The 20,886-nt window shown below is 43.3% G+C and overlaps 1 protein-coding gene across 1 annotated transcript; it reads right to left on the bottom strand.

Annotated features, from left to right (window-relative positions):
* Positions 1-19,960: 19,960 nt before the first annotated feature.
* Positions 19,961-20,497, bottom strand: PRND (prion like protein doppel). The gene has a single exon (XM_060077944.1). It carries the CDS (start codon positions 20,495-20,497, stop codon positions 19,961-19,963), a length of 537 nt encoding a protein of 178 aa, XP_059933927.1.
* Between the last annotated feature and the right edge of the window lie 389 nt (positions 20,498-20,886).

Below are 20,886 nucleotides of genomic sequence, written 5' to 3'. Positions count from 1 at the left end.
CTCCCTCTGCTATATTTTGGAAGAGTTTGAGAAGCATCAGTGTTAGCTCTTCTCTAAATGTTTGATAGAACTCGCCTGTGAAGCCATTTGGTCCTGGGCTTTTCTTTGTTGGAAGATTTTTAATCACAGTTTCAATTTCTGTGCTTGTGATTGGTCTGTTCATATTTTCTATTTCTACCTAATTCAGTCTTGGCAGGTTGTGTATTTCTAAGAATTTGTCCATTTCTTCCAGGTTGTCCATTTTATTGGCATAGAGTTGCTTGTAGTAATCTCTCATGATCTTTTGTATTTCTGCAATGTCAGTTGTTACTTCTCCTTTTTCATTTTTAATTCTATTGATGTGAGTCTTCTCCTTTTTTTTCTTGATGAGTCTGGCTAATGGTTTATCAATTTTGTTTATCTTCTCGATGAACCAGCTTTTAGTTTTATTGATCTTTGCTATCGTTTCCTTTATTTCTTTTTCATTTATTTGTGATCTGATCTTTATTATTTCTTTCCTTCTTCTAACTTTGGGGTTTTTTGTTCTCCTTTCTCTAATTGCTTTAGGTACAAGGTTAGGCTGTTTATTCAAGATGTTTCCTGTTTCTTAAGGTAGGATTGTATTGCTATAAACTTCCTTCTTAGAACTGCTTTTGCTGCATCCCATAGGTTTTGGGTCGTCATGTCTCCATTGTCATTTGTTTCTAGGTATTTTTTGACTTCCTCTTTGATTTCTTCAGTGATCACTTCGTTGTTAAGTAGTGTATTGTTTAGCCTCCATGTGTTTGTGTTTTTTACAGATCTTTTCCTGTAATTGATATCTAGTCTCATAGCGTTGTGGTCAGAAAAGATTGTTAATACAATTCCAATTTTCTTAAATTTACCATTGTTTGATTTGTGACCCAAGATATGATCTGTCCTGGAAAGTGTTCCATGAGCACTTGAGAAAAATGTGTATTCTGTTGTTTTTGGATGGAATGTCCTATAAATATCAATTAAGTTCATCTTGTTTAATGTATCATTTAAAGCTTGTGTTTCCTTATTTATTTTCATTTTGGATGATCTGTCCATTGGTGAAAGTGGGGTGTTAAAGTCCCCTACTAAGTACGTGTTACTGTCAATTTCCCCTTTTATGGCTGTTAGTATTTGCCTTATGTATTAAGGTGCTCCTATGTTGGGTGCATAAATATTTACAATTGTTATATCTTCTTCTTGGATCGATCCCTTGATCATCATGTAGTGTCCTTCTTTGTCTCTTCTAATAGTCTTTATTTTCAAGTCTATTTTGTCTGATATGAGAATTGCTACTCCAGCTTTCTTTTGGTTTCCATTTGCATGGAATATCTTTTTCCATCCCCTTACTTTCAATCTGTATGTGTCTCTAGGTCTGAAGTGGGTCTCTTGTAGACAGCCTATATATGGGTCTTGTTTTTGTATCCATTCAGCCAGTCTGTGTCTTTCGGTGGGAACATTTAATCCATTTACATTTAAGGTAATTATCGATATGTATGTTCCTGTTCCCATTTTCTTGATTGTTTTGGGTTTGTTATTGTAGATCTTTTCCTTCTCTTGTGTTACTTGCCTAGAGAAGATTCTTTAGCATTTGTTGTAAAGCTGGTTTGGTGGTGCTGAACTGTCTCAGCTTTTGCTTGTCGGTAAACGTTTTAATTTCTCCATCAAGTCTGAATGAGATCCTTGCTGGGTAGAGTAATCTTGTTTGTAGGTTTTTCTCCTTTATCACTTTAAATATGTCCTGCCACTCCTTTCTGGCTTTCAGAGTTTCTGCTGAAATATCAGCTGTTAACCATATGGGGATTCCCTTGTGTGTTATTTGTTGTTTTTCCCTTGCTGCTTTTAATACTTTTTCTTTTTATTTAATTTTTGACAGCTTGATTAATATGTATCTTGGCTTGTTTCTCCTTGGATTTATCCTGTATGGGACTGTCTGTGCTTCCTGGACTTGATTAACTGTTTCCTTTCCCATATTAGGGATGTTTTCAACTATAATCTCTTCAAATATCTTCTCAGTCCCTTTCTTTTTCTCTTCTTCTTCTGCAACCCCTATAATTCTAATGTTGGTGCATTTAATGTTGTCCCAGAGGTCTCTGAGACTGTCCTCAGTTCTTTTCATTCTTTTCTCTTTATTCTGCTCTCCAGTAGTTATTTCCACTATTTTATCTTCCAGGTCACTTATCCGTTCTTCTGCCTCAGTTATTCTGCTATTGATCCCTTCTAGAGTATTTTTAATTTCATTTATTGTGTTGTTCATCATTGCTTGTTTCATCTTTAGTTCTTCTAGATTCTTGTTAAATGTTTCTTGCATTTTCTCTATTTCCAAGATTTTGGATCATCTTTAGTATCATTATTCTGAAATCTTTTTCAGGTAGACTGCCTATTTCCTCTTCATTTGTTAGGTCTGGTGGGTTTTTATCTTGCTCCTTCATCTGCTGTGTGTTTTTCTGTCTTCTTATTTTGCTTATCTTACTGTGTTTGGGGTCTCCTTTTTGCAGCCAGCAGGTTCGTAGTTCCCATTGTTTTTGGTGTGTGTCCCCAGTGGCTAAGCTTGGTTCAGTGGGTTGTGTAGGCTTCCTGGTGGAGGGGACTAGTGCCTGTGTTCTGGTGGATGAGACTGGATCTTGTCTTTCTGGTGGGCAGGTCCACGTCTGATGGTGTGTTTTTTCATGTCTGTTGCCTTATTATGATTTTAGGCAGCCTCTCTGCTAATGGGTGGCATTGTGTTCCTGTCTTGCTAGTTGTTGGCATAAGGTGTCCAGCACTGTAGCTTGCTGGTCGTTGAGAGAAGCTGGGTGTTGGTGTTGAGATGGAGATCTCTGGGAGATTTTCGCCATTTGATGTTATGTGGAGCTGGGAGGTCTCTTGTGGACCAGTGTCCTGAAGTTGGCTCTCCCACCTCAGAGGCACAGCACTCACTCCTGGCTGCAGCACCAATAGCCTTTCATCCACATGGCTCAGAATAAATGGGAGAAAAAGTAGAAAGAAAAAGGATAAAAAAATAAAATAAAGTAAGATACAATAAAATAAAGTTATTAAAGTAAAAAATAATTATTAAGAAAAAAATTTTTAAGTAAAAAAAAGAAAAGAAAAAAAACGGACAGATAGATAGAACCCTAGGGCAAATGATGAAAGCAAAGCTATACAGACAAAATCTCACACAGAAGCATACACATACACACTCACAAAAAGAGGAAAAGGGGAAAAAATAATAAATCTTGCTTTCAAAGTCCACCTCCTCAATTTGGGATGATTCGTTGTCTATTCAGGTATTCCACAGATGCAGGGTACATCAGATTGATTGTGGATATTTAATCCACTGCTCCTGAGGCTGCTGGGAGAGATTTCCCTTTCTCTTCTTTGTTCGCACAGCTCCCGGGGCTCAGCTTTGGATTTGGCCCCGCCTCTGAGTGTAGGTCTCCGGAGGGTGTCTGTTCTTCGCTCAGACAGGACGGGTTTAAAGGAGCCGCTGATTCGGGGGCTGTGGCTCACTCAGGCCGGGGGGAGGGTAGGGCACGATGCAGGGCGAGCCTGCGGCGGCAGAGGCCAGTGTGAAGTTGCACCAGCCTGAGGCGCGCCGTGCCTTCTCCTGGGGAAGTTGTCCCTGGATCTCGGGACCCCGGCAGTGGCGGGCTGCACAGGCTTCCCGGAAGGGAGGTGTGGATAGTGACCTGTGTTCGCACACTGGCTTCTTGGCGGCGGCAGCAGCAGCCCCAGCATCCCACGCCCGTCTCCGGGGTCCGCGCCTTTAGCCGTGGCTCTCGCCCGTCTCTGGAGCTCCTTTAAGCAGTGCTCTTAATCCTCTCTCCTCGCCCACCAGAAAAGAGAGGGAAGAAAAAGTCTCTTGCCTCTTCGGCAGGTCCAGACTTTTCCCCAGACTCCCTCCTGGCTAGCCGTGGTGCACTAACCCCTTCAGGCTGTGTTGACGCCGCCAGTCCTCTTCCTGTGTTCCAACCGAAACCCGAGCCTCAGCTCCCAGCCCCGCCCGCCCCGGCCAATCTTGACAGTTTTGAAGAGTACCGGTCAGATATTTTGTAGAATGTCCCTCTGTTGAGTTTGTCTTGGTGTTTTTCTCATGATTAGACTGGAGTTATTATGAATTTGGGGGAGGAAGACCACAGAGGTAAAGTGTTATTTTCTTCACATCATATCAGTAGTACATACTATCAACATGATTTATCAATGTTCACATTGACTGTGATCACCTGGGTGAGGTGATGTTTGTCAGGTTTCACACACAACACATATTATGGAGAAAGCCTTGATAACTAAGTAAGGATGGGGTTAACTTGGATTTGTCTGTGGAGGTTCTGTGCTTAACTCCAGGGTTATCTGGAGCAACATTGGGCAAGATATGTGTTTATTCTTTTTTTTTTTTTTTTTTTTTTTTGGCTGTGTCGGGTCTTAGGTGCGGCATGTGGGATCTTCGTTGCAGCACTCTGGCTTCTCTCTAGTTATGGCACGTGGGTTTTCTCTCTCTAATTGTGGCGCACAGGCTCCAGGGCATGTGGGTTCTGTAGTTGTGGCACGCGGGCTCCAGAGTGTGTGGCCTCTGTAGTTTGCAGCACACAGGCTCTCTCGTTGAGGTGCACGAACTCAATACTTGTGGCATGTGGGCTTAGTTGCCCCGTGGCTTGTGGGATCTGAGTTCCCTGACCAGGGATTGAACCTGCATCCCCTGCATTGGAAGGTGGATTCTTTACCACTGGACCACTAGGGAAGTCCCGATATGGATTTATTCTTGTTGGTGATCTACAAAATGCTTTTTAAAGTCCAAAACTCCCCTGGAGTCATCTTGTACCAGCATGTCCACATTATTTCTTTGAAATGTAGCCATTGATAGTTTGCATTTGGTTTACATGTTTAACTAGCCTGATTTTAGCTATGTGACCAGTAGGTATAAAAGGTCCCTCAGTAGACTTGTGCCTTGGTCCCTAAGACCAAGGTATGGCACAAGTATCAGGAAGAAAATGCTCATATATGTTTTGAAATGAAGGATGAGATAGAAACATTTCTTTATGGTACTGATAATGCAATAAAGATCATGTATATGCTTTGGAGTGGCTTGCTTACATGATCTCAGCAACACATTCTGTAGACAAAATAGTTCAAAGTTATGACTTTAGAGCCAAAATAATATGATTTTAAATTCTGTGGATTTGATGACAGGATTTTAAAAAAATTTTTATTTTATATTGATTTACAATGTTGTGTTAGCTTCAGGTGTACAGCAAAGCTATTAAATTGTACATATACATATATCTATTCTTTTTCAGATTTTTTTCCCATATAGGTTATTACAGAGTATTGAGTAGAGTTCCCTGTGCTATACATTAAGTCCTTGTTGATTATCTATTTTATATATATTAGTGTGTATATGTTATTCCCAAACTCCTAATTTATTCCCCCCCTCTCCCCACACTTTCCTCTTTGGTAACCATAAGTTTGTTTTCTAAGTCTGTGAGTCTGTTTCTGTTTTGTAGATAAGTTCATTTGTATCATTTTTTTTAGATTTTACATATAAGTGATATCATACGATATTTGTCTTTCTCTGTCTGACTTCACTTAGTATGATAATCTCTAGATCCATCCATGTATCACAGGATTTCTTAAGAAAACTGCACTGTGGTGCAAATGGTTAAACGTGGAGAATTTGACCCTTTCCCAACTTTAGATAATTCTTTTTATTCATCAGAGAAAGAAATCTATGGTACATTTAAAAGCATATTTAAAAGACAAGTCCAAATGCTCTAATAGAATACGAAGAACTACTTTCTAGAACTCAAGGGATCAGAGAGGATTAGAAACCCATTTGTTTTTGGGGCTGAGGAGTGGGGGAACTAGGGAGAGGTTGGTAAAAGTGCACAAATTTTCAGCTATATTATGAATAAGGTCTAAGGATCTAATATAAAACATGGTGGGTATAGTTGATAACACTGTATTATACAATTGAAATTTGCTAAGAGAGTAGAGCATTTTAAGTTCTCGCCAAAAAAAAAAAAAGATAAATACATGAGGTGATGGTTGTGTTAATTAACTAGATGGGGGTAATCCTTTCACAATGAATTCTTATATCAAGTCACCACTATGGGGATTTCCCTGGTGGTGCAGTGGTTAAGAGTCTGCCTGCCAATTCAGGGGACATGGGTTCAAGCCCTGGTCTGGGAGGATCCCACATGCTGTGGAGCAACTAAGCCCGTGAGCCACAACTACTGAGCCTGCGTGCCTAGAGCCCATGCTCCGCAATAAAGAGAAGCCATCGCAATGAGAAGCCCGTGCACCGCAACGAAGAGTAGCCCCCGCTCGCCGCAACTTGGGAAAGCCCGCATGCAACAGTGAAGACCCAGAGCAGCCAAAAATAAATAAATAAATGTTTTTTTTTAAAAAGGTCACCACTATGTACCCTTTAAATAGCTTACAATTTTATATGTCAATTATACCTCAGGCAAGCTGGAAAAAAACTTTTGCATGTGACAGGCAAAAAAAAAAAATCTTGCTGACTTAGATCTGGTGACACTGAGAAAAAGTTCTGTAATTTCTGGTCCTCATTTGGTTCAAATATCAAGAACTGACTGGCAGAGTTTACTGCCTTTCCGAACAATCCAGGAAGTGAATCAGGATTTTCTAATTTAATAGGAATAATTGGTAAGAGAAGAATCCATCTGGACATGGGAACTGAGGAATGGCTCAAGCCATCTTCAGACTCAGAGAGAGACAACTCTCAGGGAAGGGCCTAGTTTGTGTGTTTCCGCACTGCCCCCTGCTGGCTGATGCTGGAACATTGTTTCCTCCTGTGGCTCTAGGAAGACCTAACAGAATGCCATATTGTGGCTCTTGGGAGGCAGGGGGCTCCTCAAACCAAGTGTTGGGCTAGAGGCAGTTGGATCTGGCTGAGACCCTTCCCTCAGGGAGAGCCTGGCTTGGGAGGTGGGTTTGAACAGCAGCAAAGGAACATGGGCATGTTATGTTTTTTAGAGCATGTCAAAGTTCTGGTGCTTTCAATACAAAGAGATAGATCTTAGTGGAAGGAAAGAGATTCAGGGCAGTGGAATTCAAGAATCAGACAAGTAGAGAGGCATTGAGGACCCCAGTGCGAGGGTTCTAGTCCCTGCAGATAGTCTGACAAGATTGGGGTAGCAGCTGTGTAGAGGAACACAAGGTGAACAAAACTTATCATTGGGTTTGGAGGCACTCACAGTCCACTATGAGAGATACACATGTAAATAAATAATTACGTTACAAAGCGACAAGGAGATTAGTTATCTTACCCAGAATCTGAGGACAGGTCTCCTGGAGGTCTTATCTGAGATTGTTCTGAGATGTGAGTAGGAATTCTGCTGAGGGTAAGGGAGGGCTTCAGAGGGCTGGGCAATATGGTTGGATTGTAAAGCACGTGTTTGGGTTATGGAAGGGGAGCTGAGAGAACAAGGCAGGACCGGGTTACGAAGGACCTTGTGCACTTTGTTGAGGTGCCATGACCTTCTTCTGTGCAAGGCAGAATGTCCTCAAAGGGATTTGAATAGATTTGAAGGACCCTCAAAAATGAAGAACAGTAGATCCAAAACAGACTGTAGAGATCACTTCATTCTGCTTTCCTTGAAGAATCTGAAGTGTTTACAACCTGGATTGTTTCTGATACATCTGAAGGATGTTCTCAAAAACCTGCCATATCTCTTTTCAACAATCTTATACTTTGCCTTTTTCATGTGCAGGTAAACTCTTGAGTACTTGGGCTTTTGTGTCAGTGGGAAGGCAAAGAAATTCATCCTGGATAATTTTGAGCCACTTATATATTGTTGTTATGATACTGACAGATGTATATGGAGTTCTTTTAAGACATGATAGAATCTCCTAAGTGGGTGTGGGAATGGTAGGAAGGAGGAAACTGGGCTTCCACGGGCAAGACAGTATGATTCATTCATTCATTCATTCATTCATTCGGCTGATGCACTCAACTCTGTGCTAGGTGCTGTGTGGGATACAAAAGAAGTAGAAATTCCAGTTCTTATCTGTGAGGAATCCATATGCAGCTTGGGAATACATGGAAGAAGAAGGCAATGTCAGCAAACTAAGACAATGCGGTCTGATCTGTAGAGAGGTGTAAAGGACATTTCAATGGGATACAGGAGATCTTTGTGGAGTCACAGTGTTGCTAGTTTTGAAGTGATAGACACAAGTGGGTGGAGTGCAACTGGGGGAAATTCCATGCCTGAGGTAGGGTCAAGTACAGATGGATGATCTCATGTAGGAAGCCATCAGGATAAGCACCCCAAATCTAGGAACTCTGAGACCATAGACAGAGAATCTTTGCGGGCATAGAAATTGCGTAGCAGACCAACACTCACCCACAAGCCCAGAGATTCTGTTGCTTCTTGTCTTAGTCAGTTTGGGCTGCTAAAACAAAGTACCACAGACTGGGTGGTTTATAAACAACAGAAATTTACTTCTCAGAGTTCTGGAGTCTGAGAAATCCAGGATAAAGACACTGGCAGATTTGGTGTCTGGTGGTGTCAGAGTCAATGCCTGGTTCCTAGATAGCTGTCTTCTCTCTGTGTCCTCACACGGCGGAGGATAGGAGGGAGTTCTCAGGGGTCTCTTTTATAAGGGTGAAGCCCTCATGACCTAATCACCTCTCAAAGGCTCCACTTCCTAATATTATCACATTGGGGGGTTAGGATTTTGACATATGAATTTTGTGGGGGACACAAACATTCAGTCTATAGCACATCTCACTCCCCGCCTCCAGGCACGTGGACCTTGCAAATTTGAGCTGTATGAGACAGAAGACTCTGGAGCTAATAGCTGTATCTTTATTACCTTTAATACTCAAGATGAGCTGATAAAGCACCTCTTTCCTGAAAGATCTCTATAATTAGAAGTGGAAGCTACTCACCATATGAGTAGATGATGTACATTCAAAGCTTAGATGTATATTCTTTTGCTAAATAAGAACATCTTTCCCTCCCAACATTTGCCCTAGTTTGTATGTGATTATCCACTCACTTGTTGATGGACATTTAAGTTTTCTCCAGGTTTGGGCTATTCTGAAGAGAGCTGCTATGGACATTTGAAATACGCAAGCTTTTCTCTGAACATATGTTTTCATTTCTCTTCATTTCTCCTAGGTATACTAGGAGTGGGCTTGCTGGGCCATATGTTGAACTATTAGAAACTGCCAAACAGTTTTTCAAAGTGGTTGAACCATTTTTCACTCCCACCAGCAGGGTAAGAAAGCTAGGAATGGGTTTTGATGTGCCTCACTCACTAATTCTGCAAGTCTCAGCACAAACATGAACCCTCAGTTTTAATACTCAAATCCCCTTTACTCATGTGTGACATCATCACATGTGAAATTAATTAATCATATTCATTGTTTAAGCCTGTCTCCAATATTGACCTGCTCTAAGCTCCTTAACTGTGGTCTCCATCACTGTATCCCCAAGGCCTGGCACAGATGCCCAGCACACAAGAGCAGCTCAGTAAATGTTTGTTTCCTAACAGGTTGGCCAGTGGGGTGGAGTTTAGTTATCTGGCAGCTTAGCTGCCCTCCTTTTGGTCGGCACACAAGGTTCGTTGTGTTCTGTTCTCTGGTGATCATCCTGTTTCATTTCTCCCCTAATCACAGTGTATTTTAGAGTTATACCAGGCTGTCTGTAGTGTTCACACTTGTCACCTCTTTCTAGACCTTTAAGCCCTTGGACATATTATTTCTTACAGGAGCACCCTTCTGTGCTCCATTCTCTTACTGTCTAATGGACTCTACCTAAACCTCATTTCTAATGTCCCCAGGAGCAGATAATTTGCAGGGAGGCATAGCAGCCTCCCTGGCCCCTTTGAGCCTATGATATTTCCCCACCACTGTGACTGTGAACATTCCAAAGCAATATATCCTAAGATTTTGGGGAATCTCCTTATAGCACAGGTTTCCCCCATAAAATTCAGTAAAGTTTAATTAGAAAGCATAAATGACCACACTTTAGGTCTTGAATATGTACTCTGGGGACAGCCGTTTATAAAGCTAGTGAAATAAATTCTGCCCCTAAATGAACAGACACTGTTGTATAATAGGACCAAGTGACATTAAGCACACATTTGCCTGAATCCGTAAAGCTGAGTGATCTCTTCAGACTGGCATCCCAGACATGAGAAGATGTCCCGGAGAGCATTTCTGAGGGCTCCAGCATCCCCCTTGGGAGGAGAAACATGTGAGGAAGGCGGTGAGGCCAAGGGAGTCAGACAAGGGAGGACAGGCAGGATCCAAATGGAACACCTCAAACTCACCATGTGCCAGGCTTAACCTTCTTCCTTTTGCAGTCCTGGCTGCCTGAAGCCCATTCCCTGCCCAGAAACTAGAGCCATCTTTCCATCTTTCTTTCTTTTTTTTTTTTTAATATTTATTTATTTATTTGGCTGTGTCGGATCTTAGTTGTGGTACGTGGGATCTTTCGTTGCAGCATGCGGGCTCTTCATTGCAGTGCGCGGGCTTCTGTCTAGTTGTGGTGTGGGCTTAGTTGCCCCGCGGCAACTGGGATCTTAGTTCCCCAACCAGGGATTGAACCGGCGTCCCCTTCATTGAAAGACGGATTCTTAACCACTGGATTACCAGGGAACTCCCTAGAGCCATCTTTCTAAATGCAAGCCTGATACAGTATTCCTAACACCCTTCAGTGCTCCCCCTTACCTACACTCTCCTCAAAGTGTGGTCCATGAACAAGTGGTGTTGCATCACTGGGAGCTGATAGAGCTGCAGAATCTTGAGCCCACCCACCCCAAACCTGCTGAAGCAGAGTCTGCATTTAACCAAGATCCCCAGTAAAGCTTGAGAAGTGCTGCCCTGTAGGACCAGCAGAATAAAGGAACTTTGTTGGTCTTGCCCTTCTTGGTTTCTAGCCTCATGGCATCACTGTCCACCATATGCCCCCACATCCCTGCTGGACTGAACAACTTGCAGCTCCTTGAATGTACCAGGGTGTTTTTGGTTTTGGTTTTTGCAATAATACTGCCTCTTTCCTATCTTCTTCACCTCGGTACTCTCATTCATCTTTTCAGACTTGCCCTCTCTGGAAACATTTCTTGCTAGTGCCCATGCGTAGCATACCACTTTCCCACACTGCTCAGTCACTATCCACTTCCCCATCAGACTGAGACCTGGAAGACAGCAGTGGTGATTCATTCATTGTGGTATCTGCAGAGCCCCAGGGATGGTCAGGCATGTGATAGAGAGTCAACAGAGATTTATTTCTAACTGATCCTGAACTCCAGTGGAGGCCCATGTGCCGTCTCTCTTCTGCTCTGGCCTGGCTCTTCCCAAGCCCACACACCACTGGGTGTCAATCTGCACGTGGGGACAGAGATCTAGAGGGCAATCTTCAATCATCTACAGCTCTCAACTTGAAATGACTTCAGCCCTGATTTTAGAGGGCTATAAAATGGCATATGGAGTGAATTAACGTGTGCAAAGGTTACAAAGTAAACAGTTAAATTAGTTGTGCTGGAACCAGTCACACAGGACTGTGCACATCTCTTCCAGCTCTGCAGTCGGCTAGCTGGTAACCTGAGACTAGCTCGGTGTATTAATCATGTTTTTAAAAATTTCTCTATATTGTGATGGGTTTGTTTTTTTTTTTTCTTGTTTTGCAGTACACGGCCCTCTCACTGTTGTGGCCTCTCCCATTGCGGAGCACAGGCTCCGGACGCGCAGGCTCAGTGGCCATGGCTCATGGGCCCAGCCGCTCTGTGGCATGTAGGATCTTCCCAGACCGGGACACGAACCCGAGTCCCCTGCATCGGCAGGCGGACTCTCAAGCACTGCGCCACCAGGGAAGCCCTATTGTGATGTTTTGACATCATAAAAATACTTCTCTGGCTAGAGAGAGACTGCCCTCCTAGGGCCAGCCAGTTGTTAGAGATAGCAAAAGGCTCAGCTGAGAGCAGTGGAAGCTGATCTCTATCAGTCCTGTGCTTTAAAGGGCTGGCTACCAAAAAACTAGAGAGTTCCACTATAGCCCAAAGTCCACAGAAATTATTCAAGCTAGCCAGTCCTAAACTGTTTACCCTGCCTTGCCCTTCCCGAGGAAAGCCCAGTAAAATCTTCTGACCTAGGCTCTCCCTTCTCTCCTGCTTCTGCTTCCTGACCAAAGTCTGGCATTCATTCTGTGACCCTGTGGTGGTGACAAGCCATGCCTCTCACTTCTAGGGAAAATGTGATCCATGACATTGACCTCTCCATGCTGTCACTCATCACCTTTATAAATTGACCTGGGCACAGAACACGAGGTCACTGTTGGTAAATGGTACAAACCAGTGCTCCCCCCAACTCCCAGAGAGCTGATATAGCAGTTTATCTGTGGTTATATGTGTATGTGTTTATGCCACCAGAAAGTAAAGACCCCAAAAGCAAGGATATTGCCTTACTTGCTCACCATTATAGCTCCAGCACAGAGTAGACTGACACATAGTAGGAACTCAACAAATGTTTGTTGAATGAAGGCATGGATGAAACCACAAAATGTCCAAGATAAAGCAAAGAACGACATTAGCTAAAATGTTTAACATAAGTTAGGAGCTGAGCTAGTGCCCAGAGGAAAATTATCTGTAACTCTAAGTAAAAGCCATCTGCTAAGGCAGAGGGCCAGTGGCCTTGAAATATAGATGTGGGGACCCCACAGACAGGCTCAGGTCCTACCCTGAGAGTCTGGCAGTTGGACTTATGGAAACTTCCATCTGCACAGGTCAGTCTCCTCTTAGCTGAGAAGGGGCAGTTTCGCAGACCACACTACGTTTGAAATTCCCGAGGGAACTTTTTAGAATCTGCTCTTGTGACAATAAGCCCAGAAAAGCCCTTTAACTTTGGGTGGTTGGGGGCCCTCCCCACTTTGGCTATGCTATGTGGGCCAAAATCTGAGGGAAATCCACCAACCCTCTGCCTCCTTCTCGCCTTCACTTTTTTCTCCAGGGGGACAGGTGATGATGTTGTTTGGCTTAGGCATGAGGAGGGATAAATGACTTTTATGAGATTCTAAAAGGGCTCTGGAACCAATTCCAGTGTGTGTTTTTGTGGGTGGGCAGATTTCCCCACACATCTAAGCAATTCTCTGACACCAACTGGGTGTCACACATAATTCAACTCAATTCTGACAGTATCTGCCTGGAGATAGAGTCAGATCCCACAAGTTAAGGGTTCAGTCCTACAAGACTGCCTGCTCCCCACCCTCATTTCAAATACCAATCTGAAGTCCGGGCTGTCATCTATGCTTCTAACTGACCTGAGACAATAGATCTGAGGTTCCAACAACCCCCTCCTTGGGCTCGATTAATTTACCTAAGTGACTCACAGAGCTTGGAGAAACATTTTATTTGCTAGATTACAAGTTTATTACAAAACAATATGACTCAAGAACAGCCAGATGGAAGAGAGGGCAAGGCAAGGGATGGAGAAAGAGTGCAGAGCTTTCATGCCCTCTCTGAGTGCACCACGCTCCTTAAATCCCCACATGTTCACCAACAAGGAAGCTCCAAACCCATCCTTTGGGGTTTTTATGGAGAATTCACTACATAGGGAAGGTTGATTAAATCACTGGCATTTGGTAATTGATTCAACCTCCAGGCCCCTCCCTTCCCCAGAAGTTAGGGGCTGGGACTGAAAGTTCCAAGCCTCTATTCAAAGTTAGTTTCCCTGGCAACCAGCCCCCATTCTTAGGTGCTTTCCAAAAGTCACAACATTAACATAAATCCAGTAGTTGTGGAAAGGGACTTGTCATTAATAACAAGACACCCATTTCACCTTTATGGCTTTGAAGTGATTTCAGGAACTGAGGAAAGAGAACTAGTATTATGACAAAATTTTTCTAATCCTATTGTTCTAATCCCTTAGGCAATCCCAATGGTTTGGGGAACTGTGAACAGGGAACCATGGATGAAGACCAAATATGTATGAGAAATGGATTTGGTCATCTGAATGACCAGAATATGACCAAATATATTGATACAACAGAGGCAGCAGGTCCCAAATGGAGTCACCTGTGCTGAGCCCATGTCACCAAATTGAGACTTGGTACCTAAATTAATTACAATTTCAACCTCTCCTAGGAGTGGATTCTTAAACCAGTCAGTCTGGAATTACCTGGTCAGTACTAGTAAGGTAATCTGCCTGTTAGACCCCTGCTATCCCCTAAAAGAAGGTGACCTTGCCACAAGCAATCCACTCTTTGCTAGTAACTTCCTTTTCCCACCCCCTTCTGTAAATAAATGTCTTCCATTTTGTGCAGATCTTTGGAGCTCCTCTCTATCTGCTAGATTGGATGCTGCCTGATTCAAATTAATTTTTGCTCAAATAAACTCAAAAATGTTAACATACCTCAGTTTATCTTTTAACAATATATTTCTTATAAACCACAATATTACAGATGCTGTAAGGTCCTTCATTTTGTTTTTGATTGCTAAGTAAGCTTGAGTCAAAACAGCCAGTTAAAAAAATTAGAAACCTGAATTATGGATTTGGAAATTCAAGGAGAAATTCAAGTGTTCAAGGAGAACACGACTGATATGGGTCCTGCCTGACCAGGACCTTACCCGGACCCTTCCCTCTGCTTAGTCCTTGAACATCTCTCTCCTTGGTGTTGAACCTTGTTTCTTGAGCCCAAAGCCCTGTTGGATGCTGATGTCACCTCTGATGGGCCTGAGTGAGTAATTCTTCCCATGGATGGTGTCGACTGAAAAAAAAGGTACAATGTGAGAGCTGTGAGTTAAGTTTTATTTGGGGCAAAATGAGGACTATAGCCCTGGAGACAGCATCTCAGAGAGCTCTGAGGAACTGCTCCAAACAGGTAGTGGGGGAGGTCAGTATACATGTGATTTTGGTCAAGGGGGTATGTGCAATCAAGCACACATTTTGGCAGAAGTTTGCTGTTAGTCACAAGAAGTAGATGTCACTTTAGTGATTTTAGTTCTTTTCTAGATATGAGGAGATGGAAGAATTTAGGCTCTTAAAATCTTCTCCTGAAGATATCTAATTATCTGAAGGCCCCTTTCTGCCAGTTTCTCCCAGAGCACAGAGTGCCTCATTCCTGATCTCCGCCCTGAACTCCTTTCAGGGTGTGTTGAAGGTCAGTAACTGCAGTGGCTAGTGATTTAATCCTTGTAGAGGCAGATAGCAAGTGACAATTTTTAGTTGGCAATGGTCTTCTCCTAGCAGCCTCCCCAACTCCCCAAACCTCTCACCCTCACCCACCTCCATCTATCCAGGGAGACCACCTGTGTTCAGTCCTCTGGCCCTGACCTATTTCCAGCTTCCTTTAGTTCCTTTCTGGCCTTCTGCCAACTTCCTTGTATAATTTAAGGCCAAGCCTATTGGAGTTAAAACAATTTGTATTGTTTAAGACGGCAATGCTTTCCCACAGACAGATTTGGGAATTCCAAGGGAAGACCAGGGGGAGGGTGGATGAATGGAGATAAGAAATTCAGACCAGATAGAGGGAAGCATCTTGGGGATGTAGTGACACTTAGGTATTGGAGGATAAGCTTTTTTGGGGGGTCAGCTCTGGCTTGGGTGCAGCTGCCAGGAAGGTCCTTTTGGAAGTGGAGTGGTCAGTCTGAGGCCTCTCATGGGCCCAGGGGAAGGCTCCCATTTGCCAAGGGAAGCAGTTGAGTCTGTTTTTCTGGAGCAGGCTTTTGATGGGATGGGCTAAGAGATGTCTCAAAAACATAGCACCTTATTTCCATTTTGCAGGTGTCTGTTGTTCCCAGTAGCATGGAAGTTTGGCTCCCTTCTCTTCCACCAGGGAAGCTGGGTGCCCAACTGAAACGGGGTCTCCTACCAGCAGTGAGGGTAAGAGAAGAACGAGCCCTGTGCTGTGTCTGACTACATGGCCTTGGGGTAGAAAATGTGAACACACAGGTGCTGTCCTGAGCTGGGCTTGTCAGAGGTCTGTTCTTCAACTGAGCAGCACCTGAACTTTCAACTGGGGAAACTGAAACTTGTCATGATGCCATATCTGTGTAAGTCTTCTTGATTACTCACCTGGCATGTGTGGTCTGCCCATGTGTTACCACTGCCTGCGTGTGGGCACGTAGGCCCCACTGTCAGCATTTCAGGTGAGACCCTGGCAGACTCCAGAATGTGCCACAGAGAAACACATCGGCATCTTAGGGCATCCCTGTCCAGCCATATACAGCACATTAAGAAAAGGTAGAGATGAAAGATGTGACCAAACCGAAGGTGCTAATTAAGGCCAAGGGTCAACTTTGGGCCACTGTTCAAAGCCAGTCACTTGTTATCAGAAAGCTTGAGGTAGAGAGTGTGGGCAGCTCAAGACAAACTCATGGCACTACCTGGGACACACCTCGTTAGGACCAGAGGGTGGGACTTCTGAATATTGCCAATCACGTCCTAAGCCAGGTGGGGTGTGAGGGGCTCCAGGGGGATGCTTTGTCTGCCCAGACAACTCAGAGGAAAGGAGTAGTGTGGGCTATTTACACTGTGTGCTCGATTCCTGCTTCTTCTGATTTTTATGACCTAGAGAGCATTCTTGCTGGAATGCAGATACTTGCATTTCTTATTTTACTGCAAATTAATAAAAAGGCCAAGACCAAACATCACACTATGCCTCCCCTGACTGTTGGGGAGTGTGGAGCTGTGCAAGCATACTATTCTCTGAGCCGGAAGCCTGCACACGTTCCGCCTGCTTTCCAGATGTTTTGGGCCGAGGACCAGGTGTAGGATGGAAATTGCTAACAGCTTTAGAATTTTCAAATGGTCTTTATGGTCAGAAATTAGTTGGGAAGCTTTAGGTGTGTCGTGTGCAAAGTAGAGAAGATGCTCAAGCACCATTTGTGGAAAAGGCAGTTGCTCTTACTTCAATGAAACTCTTACATGTTAGCACCATACACGGCAGAGGGAATGCGAAATGCTCCAGCTATGTAAGAACATAATCTAGTCACGTCTAGAAAAATTTAAATCACACACAGCTTTGTCCGGAAATTTTCACGTGTAAATCTATTCCACAGAAATAAAAGTAACAGACTGCAAAGTTGTCTGTACAAGAAAGTTATTGTTTGCAGTGGTGAAAAACTGGTAACAACCTGAAGGTCCGTCAACAAGGAAATGATTAAATCAATCCTGGTCTATTCCATGGTATGGAATATTATGCAGCTTTCTAAAAGGACAGGTTAACTAACTAGGTAGCTGTTGCACTGGAGCAAGAGTCATGACTCAGCGTTAGAGAGGAAAATTGCAGAGGATTAAATGTGAGATGTGTGACTACAGTATTTTTAAAAGGAGTAATCAAACAAAAAACTCTGTCCTACATATCTGAGCACAAGGAAAGCATGGAGGCTACATCTCAGGCAGGAAGGAAGGTGGGTTGGGGAAAGCAGAGGGGGAGGGAAGAAACCCCAAATCATAGAAAATGAAAAAAGCATAGAATAAAGTTGAGCAAAAATTTAGAATATACAAGCTCACTTACATTATTATTGCAAATATGTACATTTGTATATGCAAATGGTAAGGACTAGGAGGTTATAGGGCAAAATGAGAACACTGACAATCAGATGCTGGGACTATGGGCAATGTTTTGTTTTGGATTTCTGTTGTAATTTTAGTGTCACTTTTACAATAAACTTACATTAATAAAACGAATGCTCAGAAAGGACAAGAAATCAATGGTTGGTGAAATTATTCACATTTAAAATGACTCTATCAAGAATAATTCAGAAATCCTTTGTAGTCTTGTCCATAGTAGGCACCTGACAACCCTTTGCTAAAGTGAAAACTAGACTCACAAAGCCTTGACTTGATTTCATAATTCATCAACATGAACAAGGATGTTCAAACACATACGGAGTCAATTAAAATTTCCTTAAATAAGTTTTGCATTTGAATCACTATATACCAATTCACTACATGTTCACTTAAATCTGGTTTCTGGAACTATTAACGAAATGAGAAAAGACAGGAATCATAGAAAATGTACTACATCATGGCCTGAGTGTTTTCACATAAATAATGAAGTGAGGCTTATGAGGCTGTGTGTGCCCTTGTAATTAAACTCAGGAGAGCTGGGACTTGAAATGTCAACATCAGCCTATAAGTACTTGTTCTTTCTGTTTTTATTGCTATTGTTATTATTAAAAAATTGACATGTAAGAAATAACCTGTATGTGTTCTGGACTTTAGTCTTGGTCTCTTGGTCTCTAGAACTCACCAGGACTGTGGAAGATGAGCACCGTGCTAGCAGCACGAGAGCCACGGAGGTGGGCGTTCCTCATGTGCTGCCAGGGGTGTGCGGCACGTCCCCACACACCCTGGGGAAGGTGCTCCACTGGGCTGCCTGGCTCCCAAGTCTTCCACCGGCTTTCTATGTTAAAACCTTCCAAATGTATCCTTGCAAAGAACACTGATTAGCAGTGGAGGCTCAGAACATGAGGTACCATTATCAACACTCACGTTTTAAAATACTTAGGATAGATTGTCTGACAAGGCACATTTTCCCACCCTTACAGACAATTGATAATATTCAGCAACTTTTATCTCCAAATATGGTTCAACAATTCTTGGAGGTGGTCTCTGAGCATACTCCCAGAGGGCCTGTGGGACATCTTTTAGAGCATTAGATTCATTATGCTTTTTTTTTTTTTTTTTTTTGCGGTACCTGTGCCTCTCACTGTTGTGACCTCTCCCGTTGCGGAGCACAGGCTCCGGACGCGCAGGCTCAGCAGCCATGGCTCACGGGCTTAGCTGCTCCGCGGCATGTGGGATCTTCCCGGACCAGGGCACGAACCCGTGTCCCCTGCATCGGCAGGTGGACTGTCAACCACTGCGCCACCAGGGAAGCCCTGTTATTCTTATTTAAACTGTATTCATATTTTGTTATATATACATAGTTTAACTAATGAGGTGTATCTGCTCTTGATTGTGGCATGCATGAATTCTTGTTCTTCCGAAAGACAGTTTCTTTTTAACCTTTCTGTCAAGGCATTGTTTTTCTGAAGCTGTAAGTGATTCACAGAAAGGATGGCTCCTTGCCAAAGTGGCAGTAAAAGAATGGCTAGAGATTTTATCGAGTACCTGTATAAAGGGAGTATATTTAAAGATGCTCATATGCATGTACCTAAAAACATGCACACAGGGTTGGGGGAACATTAGAAAGCAAACATGCTGTTTAGAAATAGTTTCTTAAACACATGGACTATTTCAGAGATGGGAATAGAAAATACTTATCCTTCTTGAGAAAGAACATCTTTGTGCCATAGGCACATCCTGCGAGTAGATCTAATCTACTCTGAGAATCAGCTTGGCAGTACTTCAAGGAAAGGAAATATGGGCTTACAAGGAAATATGGGTTTTTGTCTAGCTTTTATTTCTATTTTAGTTTAATTCCTTTATTATATCTTACTTTAATTAAACTAATTAATCAACTTCCATGTAATAAGGTATCATCAGAATCAGTCTTTTCATATTTCCCAAAGTGGGACTGTACAGAGCAGCAAATCTGGGGTTAGACAAGCCAGGGTTGAATTATGGCTATGACACTTTCTAACTACTTTACTACTTTACTTCTTGGAGCTTCAGTTTCCTCATCTGTACAATAGGAATAACACCTACCTCTAAGAGTTTTGGGGAAGTATTGTGGAGTGCTTGGCATAGTCCCTGGTGCATTCTTTTATCTGCTTACCAAACATTTATTGCATGATATGGTGTGCCAGATGCTCCACCAGAGCTGAGAATGAAGTGATGAACAAGCCACCCTCAGGTAGAGCCTGGAGAGAATTGATGCCCACACATTTATCAAATACAAACAAGAACATGAGTGAATACTTGGGAGTGTTATTTGAAGTGCTGAAGAATCAATCACTGCTCTTTGGTACCTTCAGAACATGTTGGGGTTTGGGGCTTGGGGAGAAGAACTGGGATAACTCCCTCATGGTTTGCTCACCCACACTCATCTCTGTGGCTAACAGCCTGCTTGCACACTTACTTCACAATAAACCAGATGAAAACCAGCAGGTAGAGCATCATGGGCTGGTCCAGAGTGACCCGAAGCCCTGCTCCCCTTTCCAACCAAAAATCACACTGCTTGATGGAGCAGAGCTCCCTGATCAGCTGCCACAGGACCCGCTGGTAAAGCTTGTTGTCTTGTTTCTCGCGGGACAGTTCCTCCTGGTTCACCGCCTGGGTGGCATTGATGCAGCTGGTGACAAACTTCTCCTTGGTGACGTTGGCCTCAGAGCAGCCGTTGTAATGGATCCCATCAGGGAACTGCCAATAGTTGGCCTCGTAGTACCTATTGCCCTCAGCTCCGAAGTCAATATCCAGCTTTCGGCCTTGCTTGATGAAGGCCCCTGGGCGGATCTCTGCAGTGTGGGCCTCTGTGACCTGGGAGGTACTTGGTAAGGCCTTCCGGTTCCACTTGATTCTATGCTTTATGCCTCTCCCCTTGACTGAGGACAGCTGGCTGAAGAGCAGGACACAGACAATGGCCAACCAGCATCCACCCAGATGCTTCCTCATTGTGTCAGAATCTGCAACAGAAAAGGCTGGAGCAGTTAACTTCCCCAGTGGGGCTCCCAGTCTCCCCTGCGCCCTCCCACATGTAGGAGATTCTATGAGAGGAATGGCATTCTTGCACCCTTTACATTTTTCTGGAAACATAATTGTTTTCCCAGGCTTGGGCTGCACAGGGTTAAGTCAATTCAATACCAAGTTTCTTGCTTTTGCCTGGAATTACATCCATTCAGGACAGTGATCTTGGTTTTCTCAGACAGATCAGAAGCTGCAACGGGCACCTTGATTATTCATGGATATCCTTTCCAGTCTTACCCTGGGGACAGGGTGACCCCACCTTCCTCCCTCAACTAGTTTCTTATTGCACTTACTACGTGCCAGCCACTGACATTGCC

Source organism: Mesoplodon densirostris, chromosome 16 (genome assembly GCF_025265405.1).
Source record: "Mesoplodon densirostris isolate mMesDen1 chromosome 16, mMesDen1 primary haplotype, whole genome shotgun sequence".
Lineage (NCBI taxonomy): Eukaryota > Metazoa > Chordata > Mammalia > Artiodactyla > Ziphiidae > Mesoplodon > Mesoplodon densirostris.
Note: the sequence above shows the minus strand (reverse complement) of the source record. Positions and strands in the feature narration are given on the sequence as shown.

Bases quoted from the DNA above. Each gene is read 5' to 3' on its own strand.
- PRND (XM_060077944.1), bottom strand. From the start codon at position 20,497: ATGAGGAAGCATCTGGGTGGATGCTGGTTGGCCATTGTCTGTGTCCTG.